Source organism: Hydra vulgaris, chromosome 13 (assembly GCF_038396675.1).
Source record: "Hydra vulgaris chromosome 13, alternate assembly HydraT2T_AEP".
NCBI lineage: Eukaryota > Metazoa > Cnidaria > Hydrozoa > Anthoathecata > Hydridae > Hydra > Hydra vulgaris.
Window position 1 is genome coordinate 36,139,561 of NC_088932.1, and position 15,993 is coordinate 36,155,553.

A 15,993-nucleotide genomic window follows, 5' to 3' on the forward strand; every position below is an offset into this window, starting at 1 on the left:
TTTATGCACCTGATGCTTTATTTGTAATACATCACTTAATTTTCAGAGAAAAAACGTTGACAAAATAAGATTGACATTAGGATAATCTTTTTTAAATGCAACATGTATTCATTTAGCTTGAGTACTAATAAAATTCCTTGTAAAACTTTTCTTGAAGTTCAAACATACTATACTCTGACACTTTAGAGTAATTTGATATCTCTTCAAGTGTCCATAATTTAATGCAAGTGTTAACATATGCACCTTATGGCAATAAGAATCAGTAACAGAAGTTTTTTTTAATTTCATTCATTAAAATATCTCAATCATGATCTTTGTTTATTTTAGCGTTTGAAATGTTTGTATCTGTTGTTTATTAGGAATTAGGTCAGCATACGATATTGAAAAAAAAACTTTTTCAATATCATATGCCAACATAATCATTTTTTCAACTCTGTCTTTAGTATCTTCAAATTATTGTTTTGTTGAAGGCATTTTGCTGTGTTTGAAATACTTTTCAATTTGACTGATGATATCCCATGCAATTTTATTTGCATGGAATATCATCAGTCATTGAAGATTGAGCTTATACTTATTCTCACCTTATGACTCTTATGAAACCACCATATTAGACCACCTTATAAAACCACCTTATGAGACCTTACTTCGTCTGTGAACTAAAATTTTCATCAGTTTTTACTGCTTCTTAGGTAACATTTGATGATGAATTTTCAACCTTGAGTTACATATACATTATTTTCTTGTAAAGTCAAGTCAAAGTCTTAAAAAAGTGTTTTTTTGTATGTTACTGAAATTTCAACAATTAACATATATTTCAATAATTTTATTCTCATTCTAGTTTGGTTTAATAAATGATTACTTTTTTCACTACTTCTTTACTTTCCTTGTATATTCCAAAAAGGTTGCAACACTTTATCATTTTTCCATCAAAATTCCTGTCATAGTATTGCTTATGATTACAACATATAATTCTTATTGAACTACGTTTTTCTTTTAAATCACCATACCTACCCTCGAGGGTTGCCATACTATTCCTTCTTGCTGTCCACAAGAAAAATATTTGAGTCGAGAAAAACCTTGTTTTCTAGAACATCCAGTTTTGTAGATATAAATGTTGAGAATTTTTATGTCATATTTTTTTTCATATATGCTAATCATTCATTGACGCTAAATACTGCCAAGTAACTCCACTGCGTAGTCACACCGCTTTGCTAGCTAGTAATAAAACTTCTACATATTGCTAAGTAAAACCACTTGTAAAACATGACAATAAAATAAAAATAAATAAAATCATAACATACATGTATATGTTGTATGTATACAACATATAGTTATAGTATACAAACTATAAATTTTATGAAATAAAAAGTCTAAAGACTATAAACTAAGAGTATTAGGAAATATAACATATGTGTAACATTTTTCCCTTACTATATCTTGTATTGACTGCCTATCAACTTTGAAAAACAAACTAATAATTGCTCTTGTTCTTGAACACATACCATAGTCAGCTATAAGAGAAACACAGTGTTTTAAAGTATATACCAAGATGGCCATGAGACTCCAATTCTAATAAACCTTTGACTTTTATTGATTTTCATTGAATATGCTGATTGGACAGGAAAATGACAATGCTTAGAACAAAGGTAAATTAGAATCTGATAGAGTCAACTGAAATTGAGGAGCAAATACCTGTTTACCAATAAAAACACCTGTCAAGACCTCGTATTAATATAATTATTTTTAAGAGAGAAAACTTTCATTCAAGTATCATAGCTCAGCTTTAAAATCTAAATTTCCAACTTAGATAATGAGGAGTCAGATAATGGTTGTTCAAAAACTCAACAAAAAAGTTCTTTCATTAAGGCTGTTGGTCCAAAATTTTGATCTTCTATGGAAGATGTTTAAGCTCTTTTTTATTGATTGACAATGAATCTACATTAATGAATGCTGAAGTTATTAAGTGATTGGGGTTGAATTTTTTCCTGAAACTGCTACTTCTCTAAACGATGATACCCAAACCACTTTATTCTTCTCTGACAAACATTGTTCGATACAATGTTTTTTCTAATCTCTGTCTAAGAATATGGGTCCTTTTCTTTTCTTGTTAGAATCATACCACAAAACCATTTTATTAGCTTCTTCTCTTTGGGCAAATACTACACCATTTAAATACTAAAGTTTATACTATTATGTTAAGATATTGAATGCCAGCACTAGCATACAATATCTTAAATTAGTATCATTTCTAGTTTAATCAACTAAAACTCATTCTTGCTTGGCTTGTCATCAAAACTCTCACCCATCTTCATATTTTCCTGATCATACAACCTACAACTTTTTAAGTCTTCAGTTAACCATTTCCTTTCTTTTTTCCTAACCGCGGCTATTAATTCCTGCTAATCTTTTTAATTTTGCTGGGGTCAGGACTAGGTTTTTAAAAAGTCCCTTTATCAGTTGGGACCAACAACTGGACCCCGATCGCTTACAACTTCCAGATGCATATTAACACCGTCTTTGCCAACAACTTTATTATGAAAGGTAGATTATATCAACATCTATCACACGTGAAGACATTTTTACAACTGACTTTCTATAGCTGCTTGACAAATATCTTCATCTTCCACTTCAGCCATTTTTTAAATGGCTAAAAGTTTGTAAATAAAACAAGTAAGCCAAAGTTATCTCTTTTATTTCAGCAGCAATTATTTTTAACTTATTTAAAAGTAGTTCTATCACTTTGTATAACTTTGTCTAACCTACGATCATCTATTTCAATATGACTGTTTTCAACTATGTATGAGTTTTCTTTAAACATATTTCAGTAGTCATAAAGTATCTTTAAAAAATTTTTAATCATTTTTAAATTAAATGTTATTTTGTACTACTCAAAAGTTCACAAAATAATAAAGTAAATAAATGATAAAATCACCATTATTTAAAGTTCAAGGCAAATTATATTGAAAACAAATTATCAAAGTAATTAACAATATAATCTATATAGTGGTTAAAAAATATATTTTTAAAAACATATCAATGAAATCAAGTTAAAAAAGAAAAATGATTTCATATTGCTCTTTTAAAGTCAATTTAATACATATAATAATAATCTTAATACAGATCAATTAAAGATTAACATAGAATGTACCATCTCTTGTTAAAATGAATACCAAGATTTTTCTTTGTTTTTGGAGGTGGTACATATTATGTACCACCTCTTGTTATTGTACTTGAAATTAAATTTATAAACTATATTTAGTTCAAGGAGCATTAAACGAGCAACTTTTGTCTTTGAAAAATTTTAATATAATGACTTTAGAAAAATACATATATTTTAATATATCATTTTATAAACAATGACATTTTAATGTGTAGTTCAAAAGATATTTATAACATTTGGTATTTTCAAATTGTAAAGTTTTAATCTTGAAATTTATCTTTAATGTGTGCAACTTCAATTAATTTTTTTTTTTTTTTTTTTTTTTTTTTTGTAAATAAGTCCTATTGAAAACATTTAAAAATTAATAGTATCACATCAATGTCAACAACATCAAAGAAATAAAATAAACAGGGCATAATAATAAACAAGATAATATCACTGCAGCATTCTATGTATGGGTTTTTAGTATCATTATACTATAAACATTAAAAGTAAAAACACTTTTTTATCATATCAAAACATTGATATGTTTTTACTTTTATTGTTTATAATAAAAATATTCATTTTGTAACTCTCTGAATGCGTTATGGATAACATAGAGTTTTGTATATTTAATTTATAAATAAGTTATTTGTTTTTTTATTGTTGAAAAAATCTTAAACTTTATACTAAATTGTAAAATTGAAAGAATGTGTTTTTATAATTATGTAAATAATATAACATTCCTAAATATTTAGGTATACAGAAATATAAAAACACATGAATATAAAAGAGGACATTTATTTTTAATATAAGTAAAAAAATAATAACAAATAAAATTTACAAAATGTAAACAAGCAAAAAATTTATAACAATACAGTTAGAATATATTATAAATGTAAAATCAGTTGGTTCTAATTTTTTTAGAATTTCTAATTAATTTTTTAGAAGAACTTCTTTATTCCCTTAAGCATACTATTGAAAACATAATCCTTACTTATCAGAGTAAGTTCATAAGCAAAAATATATTTGAAATACAATGTAAAATCAAAATATTTTTTTATTATAAATATTTTTAAGTTTTATTTTGTAAAACTTTGTGTTAGTTTAAATGAAAAGGTAAGTTCTAATTGAAGATATTAATACAGATGTCTGAGAATTTGTGAAAAGCCCTTTTTTTACATAACAGATGTCCTTTTTTCTTCTTTAAGGAGTGCAGGGGAAGAAACAATTAGTTACAGATGGTGCAATAGAAAAAAGTTACATTAATTATTATTATTTAATTAAAAATCATTCAGATTACTTTTGTTTTAACAATAATAGTTTAAATAATAATAATAATAATAATAATAATAATAATAATAATAATAATAATAATAATAAAAATAATGATTAGTACTCAAATAATACCTTATGGACATTGTAATTATGGTACTAAAATAGTTTGTTATAAACATTATAATGGTTTAATTTAAAAAAGAACAGAAGAGAGAACACTTACCATAGAAGACTTTGTTGACTATTCAAGTATATATGTTATAAATAATAATAAATATATATGTTATATGATATAAATCTATTAAAATAAATCATATATACTTAAAACTTTGTTCTTGTTCCAAAAAAAAAAATATGTTATGATATAAATCTAATAAAATAGTTTATGCTTAAAACTTTGTTCTTGTTTCAATGTTCTTGTTCTTGTTCCAATGTTTTTGTTCTTGTTCCAATGATAAAACAGTTAAAATGTAATAAAATTTATAAAAGTTTTGAATAAGTTCTTTATAGCTTTTGGAATGATTGCAAGAAATAGTTAAAATAATTATAATGATAAAGTATTTAAATATTGTTTCAGAAATCTCTGCTCTCTGAGTTTCGACCTTTGGCTGAAATGGTTAATATTATAAGCTTAATGTCAGAAGATTGTCAAAAAATGATTCATTGGGCATTAGATTCAAAGATTTATTCATCAAAAACTTGCAATAAACATGTAGTGAGTTGTTTATTTATTTTATTTTGCTATATAAAGTTCAATAACATCACGTTGTTTCTGTGCTTACATGATTTATTAATTTTTCTCATACTTATTCAATAGCAGGTTGGCAATATTTGGTTTTAGCCTGCAAATATTTTTTAAGGTAGTAACCTGCATAAGGTAGGACCCTGGGAAGCTTTAAAATTTTGAATTGAATTGGAAAAGTGATTCAAAATCAATCAAAAAAATCTCCATATGATTAAATTAAGGTTTCTTTCTAAAATTTACTTCATGATTTTTTCTGATTATTAAATTAAACTTATAATCATTAGAGCAAAATTACTCTAACAATTGTACCGTTATAAAAGTTTCAGTTTTTAAAAAGTGGTTGAAATAAAAATTTCACGCTCCTATAAATTTGTGACAATGGCGCACAGGGCCACATTAGGGTAAATTTTCTCAAAGCAGCCCTGATGACGCAGTTCTAAAACAAGTTGCTGTCAAAATAGCTATTCTTATATGTTGTTTGTTTCTTCAAATAAAAACTAATCTTTCAATTATAAAGCAAAAAATTAAAGCAATTAATCATTTTAAAACTCCACTGAACTAAATTTAAAAAACTTCATTGTGGAGCTGTAAAAGGAAAACTTAAAAAAATGTTCACTAATTTAAAAAATAATTTGATTCAATTCTCTACAGTCATTACCTGTGAAGTATTTAAATAGGAAAATGTTCTTTTTAAAATTGACTTTTGATTTCACTAACTCTTTCAAATTCCTACATTTCTATTAAGTGATACTTTGAAAACTTTGAAGCAAAAGATTAGTTTTATTTATGTACAAACTCTGGTACAACATCACATCTCTGGAATCACCAAGAAAGAAATCACAAGACACTTGATACACAAGCTGAAGCAGAATGAACAAACAAACGTAAACTGTCGAAACCAGATGTTTTGGAAGCACTTGTTCATAAAAATTTTAAAAAGTGTCATGCCAAATTTTCTTAACCACCCTATTTCAATTAAATATAAGAAAAAATTTGACCAAGCTGTATTGGCATTTATCATTACAGATAGACATTCTTTTAAGACAGCTTTTAAGGATTTTATAAAATTTTGTTCAACTCTTGCTTATAAAATTTATAAACCTCCCCATCCGTCTACATTTTAACGTAAGATAAATGACTTAAAAACATTGTTAAAAAGTAAGTTAAAAGTAGTAGTACTTGCAGAAATGTCAAAATGTAAATGTTCCATCACCTTCAACCATTAGAAAGGTTCAAATAGTAGCTACTATTTAGTTTTAATACTTCATTCTAGAAGAATGGAAGCTAAAAATTGCTTATCTGTGGTCAATCTTGAAAATAACAATGATTCTACATCTCAAAATACTAAAGAGATTATTATTAATCAACTGCAAAGTTCAAATATTGAAATAGACAATTAGCTATGTACAACCAGACATAACAAACACAATGCTTGCCACTGCTTCTCTTTATCTGCGCGACACATTTTCTCCAACTATGCATTAAGGGTGTGTTGAAAACAGCAAGTTAAAAACCTCATTAGTTTGTTACACAAGTTTTTTTCAAACAGTTCTTCTGTTTGAATGCAATTTTAGTGGAAGATCCCCCTCAAGCTTTATTGGTGATAAAAGTGTATTCCATTCTTAGAACCTAATTTGGATGCAACAGTGCTACTTAGCACTGATACCGCTATGGCTATCAATTTTTTTAAACCTTGTATAATAATTCAAACTGAACTTTAAATGTTTAATTAGAATCATTAAATTGTAGCCGTATAAGCAGATTTAAAAAGGAGTTCTTTTACAACTACATGCGTGGTTTCGTTTAGCAAATGTTATGCTACTTATCTCAACATACTTAGACCCAAGGTTCAAAGCTGTTATGCAAACTAAAAACAAACTATTGAAAACAATGTATTGAAAAATATAGACTTTATCAACAAAATTCTGTAAAAAACTGCATTGATGATTGAATTATTAAGGAAATGGGTACCTATGGTTGTTTGCAAGTCATAAATAGTAATAATTGCCCACAAGAATACTAGAAAAAAAAACAAAAAAATGTTTCAGTGTTTTTGCAGGCAGCTCAATCTGTACTAGCTGTACAAGCAACAAGTTGTTCTTCTGAACAAGTCAACTCAATTGGTTTATGTATAACTTTGCTCGATCAAGACAATTGCAATGTGCATATGAAAATATATAATATGGTTAGAAAAGTCTTTTATGATGTTCTGCATACAAATGGGTCTATTCCTAACTTAGCACAGCATTTGTTTTTATTGTGACAATTTTTTTTTAGTTCTGCATGTTTTTTCACCAAGTTAAATTAACTTCTCCGGAATTGTTTGCTTAAAAACTGCAGGATTTAAAACCCCATTTTTCAGGGATTATGATTTGTTTACAGTTTTCTTTGTGTAATGTTTTATAATTGTTTTACTATAATAATATATATAAAATATATGTTTCTTCTTTGCATATGTTTTATCATAACTTGAGTTTAATCTCATAACTAAGCTTTAGTCTCAGCAGAATAAACTAAACTTTATTATCTTAACTTTACTGATTTTAAATAATAATAATATTGCTTTAACCAAATAAAAATAAGATGTAAGACTTAATAAATATAATAAGACTTTATCACGCGAAAATTTTGAGTAAAAAAAACGCGAGAACAGCAGATATATTTCAAATAAATTGATATCTTTGCTAAGTGTATGCATAGCGAAGTTATAAATTTATAGATAGAAGTTGTAAATTCATTTAATTAAGGTTATAAATTCATTCAAAAGTTATTTATTCATTCATAGTAAGCAGTTGCTATGAATGAATGAAGATTTTTTCATTTTAATAAACCGTTTATTTTAAATAAACTTTTTTCATTACAACATTGTTTTTTTGCTGTTGTTTGGGATTTGATTTGAAAGTATTTTTACATGCTGGTACTTTTAGAGTTTCAGGTTTACAGTTGTCAGGTTAACGGTTGTATGGCGTAGTAGAGCAAAAAGTGTTCAGTTTTGCCAAATGTCAACCTGGATTTTGAAACATTTGCACCAAATTTACAAATCTAGTAATTACACATTATAGTGTTATTCCAATTGATTTATTTTTGGAATTTTTATAACTCTTTAGGATTTTTACTCTACAAAACCATCAATCTTTAGCGTAAGTATAATAGGCATCCCCCAGCTATATTGTTTAGGCGGGGTACTTTTTATAATGGACCATGAAAAATTGGCTGTTAATTTTAACTTATCCTTTGTATTATTTATAAACTTTGGCATATATATAATTCTGACATATATAAAATTCTCCGAATGGTCACACACGAGCAGTGAACGCCTGAGGGAAGAAATGAAGTACATTAGAATAGAGGAGAATTATTTTTCAAACAAAGCATATTTTGACAGTTGTCAAGACAAAAATAAAGATTAGTAGAGGAATATTTAAAATATAAATAAGACAGACAATGCACCTAAACAGTACTAACAATAATAATAATAATAAAAAAATAAATTGTTATATAAATACTAATATGAACTAAGATAAACAAAAAAATATATCACCAAACAAAAAATAAATAAAACAAAAAATACATTAAAAAATAAAAAGCATGCATACAACAATGAAAGGCCTCAGAATGGAAAAAAAACATTAATGCCAATGTGTAAACATAATTTGTGTAGTGATTAAGTAATTAACATCTCCTCAGAGTCGCGTCTATTATTACTGGCGTTTCGATGAGGATCAGCACTTATAACTAGTTTATCCCGTCAGACAAACATCATCGCCACTTATGCTTTACCCCGAGACTTACGCCTATTCCATACTGCAGTAAAAAAGGATTCACTACAAGTAGCCAAAACCCTACCATACCCAAATTTGTAAAGCACTAACATTTTTTTGATGATATGATAAAAAGTGTCGATCTACTGCACAATATAAATAAAAATAATAAAATAAATAACTTATCATACCACCGGTAGAAAAAACTAAGCACAATAAATTAAAATTCAAGCAAAAACGCCAAAAACAAAATTAAAACAACTAAAGTGTGTAAACAGAAAATACTAATAAATTAACCCCTAAGACCATTTAAACCATATAGGTACTTCCAGCACAAATAAATCCAAAACAATCAAATGGCAATATACCATATTAAAAACCCTTTAAAAATTAAATAAAAACACAATAGAGTCTTCAAAAAACTCTAACGCTGTCATAGATACTTCATTCGAATTTCGTCAACCAATCTAAAGTGTTAGAAAATGAAACAACCCGCGCAACTTAAAATCATAACTAAAAATCAAGCAATATATGAAAAAGTAGAAAATATATATATATATCACCTACAAAAATGTAAAGATACAAAAACGCAGTGAAGTATTTAAGAAATTCTCTGAGTAATAATAAAAGACAAAAATTGTGCATGTAAAAATTAAAACAAAGCTGAGTAATGAATGTATTATAATATAGCATAAAAGTTCCTTGATAATGGTAAAAATATGAAAATCAGCGGATAAAAAATATATTAAAAAATAGTGTAATAAGATAAACTAAATATTAAAATAAGACCAGATAAATTTCAGCCAAATAAGTGGTTAAAAAGTTATTTTGGGTGATAAAGCAATAATATTAGTCGTAATATAAAAACGATGTACGAAGCGGGAAAAATATTGTTTTGATGTAAAGTCTTCTTAACGGTCCGAATTAACGATAACTTTGAGACCATATCTAAATCGAAGTTTCCGAAAAAGTTAAGTTTTCTTTACGTTCGAATTAAACGTAATTTTGAGACCATAACAAAACAACAACAAAAAGACGTCCATCAACAAAACATTTCGAAAGCCGCTAGTCAAAGAGAATTGCTCATATATATATATATATATATATATATATATATATATATATATATATATATATATATATATATATATATATATATATATATATATATATATATACACACACATACATACATACACATACACACACCTATATATATATATATATATATATATATATATATATATATATATATATATATATATATATATATATATATATATACACACACATAAATACATATATATATATATATATATATATATATATATATATATATATATATATATATATATAAACACATACATATACACATAAACACATATACATACATACATATATACAATATACACATACATGATACATACATACATACATACATACATACATACATACATACATACATACATACATACATACATACACATACATACATATATGCATATATATAGAAACTACAAGTTATCTCAATGGTCCGAATTAAACGTTTTAATTACCACAACAAAAACTATACAAAAAACTTCATCAACAAAGAACTTCATCAACAAAAGACATGACTAAATCGAGGTTAACAAAAAGTAAAACTTATATGAAATAATGTTTTAGTAAAAAATACAATAAAAGAAAAACAGACAATTTCCGGTTAAATTGGTATTTAATTAAATAGAATAACATGAGAAATATACCAAATACAAAATTAATGTAAACAACGAGAAAACATATTTTAAAATAAGGATTTCTCTACGGTCCGAATTAACATATATTTGAGACCATAACAAATGCACGATAAAAAGTTTAATTCTAAACAATCAAATATGGATAAAGCTAGAAAAATTATGTAAGGTAAACCAATAATATTATAACAACTAAATAGTAACACCAAGAAACTGTGACTTAATAAAAAAAAAAAAAATATATATATATATATATATATATATATATATATATATATATATATATATATATATATATATATATATATATATTTTTCATTTATGTTTTTTTATGTGCCGTTTGGATTAAAAATTTCTTGATCGCGACTTGGTTGTGCTAATATTTCTTTCTATCTTTTGGCATCAAAAGGCATTTTAATTTTTTTTTCAAAAAAGCTTTTTTACACAAGTTAGTTTAGCTGTTTTACAAAACTATTTTAACTATTTTATTAGTTGTTAGAGCAACAACAACAAAAAAAAAGCCTTTCTACAGTTAAAATACCCAAAGTAACGTTGGGTAAAGCACATTGGATGAGTTGTTAAACACAAGTGCTTAGTAAATTTTGAAGTATAAACTTACAAGTTGGTTGTTCATCTCTATATGGATCAAATCAGGTTATGATTTTCAGGTGCAGTGGAATTTAATTCAAAACCTGTAATCCCTATGCCTGAATGTCCAAATATCAATTTTATCACCTGGCAGTTTCCTACTTAAAGTCCGCTATGCCAAATCACTTCTGTCGAAATGCCATCAAAATAGGAGTCAAATGTGTTGCCAGATTCAACACAAAGTTCTGTGTAAAATGCTGTTGTTAGTAAAACACCTCTCTTAACTTTAAAAAAATCATCAAACTGTGAAGAGAATGTGTTTCAAAAATCTGGTTAAGTTTTTAACAGGATATTGGGGAATGATTTTTTAGATTAATTTTAATTAATCCCCCAACAGGATGTTAAGTTTAAATCTGGTTAAGAGTTGTTTCTTAGAAAACAATTTTTAATTTTATGAAAAGTTTTGCAACCATTTTGAAACAAAGCTATAAAATTGGATTACAACAAACCTTGGCTCCATTTTTGCATTACCTATTAACTTTAGTTTTTATGCAATAAAATCTAAAGTTATAATATTTATTAGAATAATTACTATTAATAAAATTTTTACAAAATTTTAAAATTTTCTTCAGATAACATTAAGGATCCGTTAAATATGACAGTAAAAGTAACAGTTGGGACCCCTAAAAATATTTTTTTATTCAAAAATTTTTTAAATCTAGTGTTATTTTATTATATAGAAGAAACTTAAAAGTGTAACAGGAGAAATTTTCAAAAAAAGTATTTGAAAAAAAAAAAAATTTTAACCTAACCCTACTATGCAACATACAACATTTATTTTTAATGGTACAATAAGTTTTTGTAATCAGTTATTCCCGGAATTTTTTGTACTAGAAGCTTTACATTTTGAAGGTACTGACAAACACAAACTGCCTGCAGACCAGAAGCACCATCTGCAGGTATGCACTACTTGGGGCTTAACTTACAAAATTTTGAATATTTGTCTTTAAAATTATCATTTAGTATTGACTTAAATAAGTTGTTTTTAGATATGTTGCTTTATTCCATCTACTTTAACTGAAACTAAGTCTTACCTTTCTAGACAAATCCTTTGAGTAATTATCATATTAATCATCATCATTTTAATTCTCTGACTTGTGTTACAAATCTTTTTGGAGTCATAAATGTAAGTTTTTTTTGGTCCAACTCTCTGTCTCCCTCTAGAGTGAGTATAAAAAAGATAATTTTTTACTTTTTTTAAATTCTAGTTAAATTTACTTTTGTTAACTCAATTTTATTTTCAATTTTATTTTTTAACTAATTAACTCGAACCTTTAAACAATAAAATTACAAATTTTTTGAATTTAAATTACAGAAAAGTATCAAGTATTGTTAAAATATTGAAAATTTTTACTATGTTTTGTTTTTATTTAAAAAGCAATTAAAACTACAGCAATTTTAGGACTTGACACTAGGTTGGTAATTCCAATGAAAAACACTGGGTTACTTGAGCATGCTTGTATAACACATAAATGATTTATTTAAATAAAGTCAAAACTAAATGTTTCTATGGATTGTTTTTCAAACAAAAATGGGACAGATTTCTAGCTAACATATTTTAAATAACTAAATTTCATTATTTTAGCATCAAAATTTTGTGCTACAGATTTATTCATGCGTGATGATAATATTTTTTATATGTTAATATTTAATAACAACACAAAAAATTGAATAGCGATTTAAATAGATAAAAGTTACTAATTACTGCATATAAATTTAGGCTGATTATACTGATTCCTGTTATCACCACATAAAATCAGTTTAAAAAATACCAAGCAACTTCAACTTCACTTATTACATCTTAGAAATCTTTTAGTGTCTTCATATGACCAATACCCTAATCTCTCCTATACTTCATCTTATATTATATTATTTATAGGTATGATACTTACACGCTTTCAATTTGAATGTTTCGAAAAAAAATTATCCCCGAATCTACCCTATGTATATATATATATATATATATATATTTTTGTATTTATGTATGTATGTATGTATGTATGTATGTATGTATGTATGTATGTATGTATGTAATATGAGTTGCTCTAATTGGAAACACTTAAGGAATTATTTATTAACTGAAGATGGCTTAACTATGAAAACATTTATGATTTGATTAAAACAAACAGACAACCCTACTATACTTTTAACCATAATTTGACTTATTTGATTGCACTGTTATTGAAATAAATTTATTTTTGCAAAGGTACCTGGTATGAACACAAAATTCACCGAAAAAAATGAAGCAAAATAGCTTTATATCAATGTGTAAGCATGTGCATTTTTTGAGGTATAACTTTCAAAATCTGTTGAAACGTAGAAAATAAGACATTTTACTAGAAAAATGCCAAATATAGCCATAATTCATTTTTTTTTTTCATAAATTTGTGCAACTGCTCCAATTAAGGCAACTCTCCCCTAAGTATTTTTTAGATTAATCTATCCCCAACAGGATGTTAAGTTTACATCTAATTGGGTCTAGCTTCTTTGAAAATGATTAATTCTGCTTTTGATTTTTATAGTTTGATGACGTACAGAAAAGTACTGGGTGTTCAAGTTATCAGGTACAACCAGATTATATTTTTGAAATCAAATACAATACATTCTCTTCACAAAAGTTTGACGATCTTGCTAAAGTATATGGTGTAAAGTATGGATTTCATGGCAGTCGAATGGATAATTTCCATTCTATTGTAAATAACGGCTTGCAGGTGCATATGGTAAAGGTATATAGTTACATACTTTTTATCATATAAATTTATTGTATTAATAAGTAACAGTTTGTCACTTGAGTTAATAATATATGTATATACATATATACACAGATGTGGTCAGGAATGGCCTGTGATGGCACAACATTTCAGATCATGTCTGCTTATTCAAAAAAAGCAGACATGGTCTGAAAAAGACAAAAAAATGTTATATATTCTTTAATAATTCAAATGAAATTTTAGTATAGTAAACAATTAGCAATTTGCTACTTTTTTAAAAAAGAGTTTTGCATAATATAAAATCAAATAAAGTAACTATAAATTTAATTACAGTTACTTTAATTGATTTTATATTATGCAAAACTCTTTTTTAAAAAAACTTTTATAGTGTCATGTTTAGAGCAGTCTTGTATAATAATTTTTACTTGGTTATAATGTCAATATCAACAAGATCTAACAAGTATATATTGACATTATAACCAAGTAAAAATTATTATACAAGACTGCTCAAAACATGACACTCCTTATAACAAGTTATAAGGTAAAAACAGATGCGGACTGTCACTTAGTTTTTTTTGATGGTGCTTACAAAATACACAAAATGTTTTCTGTATGAGTTTCTATTAATGAAGAGAAGTTGTAATCTTTAAAAATGTTATATTCAGTTAGACACTGGATATTGGCAAAATAAACTCTACTAGTGTTAATTAGTGGTTTTTAGGGGTGGTAAACGATTAACGATTAATCGATTAAAAACCATTAATTATTAATCTATTAATTAACAAACGATTAATCGATTAATTTTTTTTTAATATAACAACTTTGCGTTTTGTTTTAAAGATTTTTACGAACATTTACAAGCGTTTTTTTAACGAACAAGACTTGTGTTGACTTGTATGTTGATTTGCCTTTATTTTCCGGCATCCGGTCAAATATTATTATAAACAAACAAAAACAATGCTTTTTTCATAGTGCTGTTTCTTAACCACCATTTACAATGTCGTTTGGAAAAAACCGCTCTGAAGTTTGGAAACACTTTTTATTGGAAAATAAAGGCAAATCAACATACAATTGCAAACATTGTTCAGTTGAACTTAAATTCCATTCATCAACTTCAAGTTTCTTGTATCATTTAGAGCACAAACATAAAATTTATTTGACAAAAGTTATTTCAGAGAAGTCTAAAAATATACAGCCAAGTATTGCTACCTATTGTAATAATATAGGTAGCAAAGCTGAAGATGTATTAGCTCGTTTAACTGCTGTTGATCGTATCCCTTTAACAACTTTGGCCAAAAGCAAAGATATTAAAAATGGCTGGAAAGCTCAAGGACTTAAAATCCCTGATGATCGACATGCTATAAAGACAATTGTTATGAACTACGCAAACTCAATTAAGTTAAAAGTTGTTCAAGAGCTTCAGCAAAAAAAATTAAAAGGAGAAAGGTTTTCAATTTCTCTTGATGAGTGGACTTCTGGTAAAACTAGAAAGTATTTATGTCTCAATGTACATTGTTCAGACAAATGTCACTATGGTCTTGGAATGATTAGAATAAATGGTTTGTTGCCTTCAGAAAGAGCTGTTAATATTGTTATTGAGAAATTCAATGAATTTGGCTTAAATTTGATCAATGATGCTTTTGGATGTGTTACTGACGGTGCATCAGTAATGAAAAAAATGGGACGAGAAATGGGAGTTATACATCAACTTTGCTACTGCCATGGAATTCATTTTGCTGTATGTGATATTCTTTATAAGAAAAAATGCTTAGAAATAGAAACAACTCAAGAAGAAATAATGACTGATGAGATTGAAAATGAAACATCTGATTCCGACCCTGATGATAAAACAACACTGAAGAATGCTGGAATGAGGAAAGTAGTAGCTCTATTTCACAGGAAATCCAGTTTAATGAGGACTATGGGATTATCATATCGAAGGTTCGTAAAATAGTCAAACATTTTAGAAAATCTCCAC

At 26.4% G+C, this 15,993-nt stretch overlaps 1 protein-coding gene across 1 annotated transcript in view; it reads left to right on the forward strand.

The window, feature by feature from the left end:
• The window catches only part of LOC100203619 (protein mono-ADP-ribosyltransferase PARP16), a 34,233-nt gene that overhangs the window by 5,234 nt on the left and 13,006 nt on the right, over positions 1 to 15,993 (forward strand). The window contains exons 2-3 of the mRNA XM_065814919.1: positions 4,995 to 5,132; positions 13,827 to 14,030. Of these exons, the coding sequence (XP_065670991.1) occupies positions 4,995 to 5,132; positions 13,827 to 14,030 (342 nt within the window). The remainder of the gene's footprint in view (positions 1 to 4,994; positions 5,133 to 13,826; positions 14,031 to 15,993) is intronic.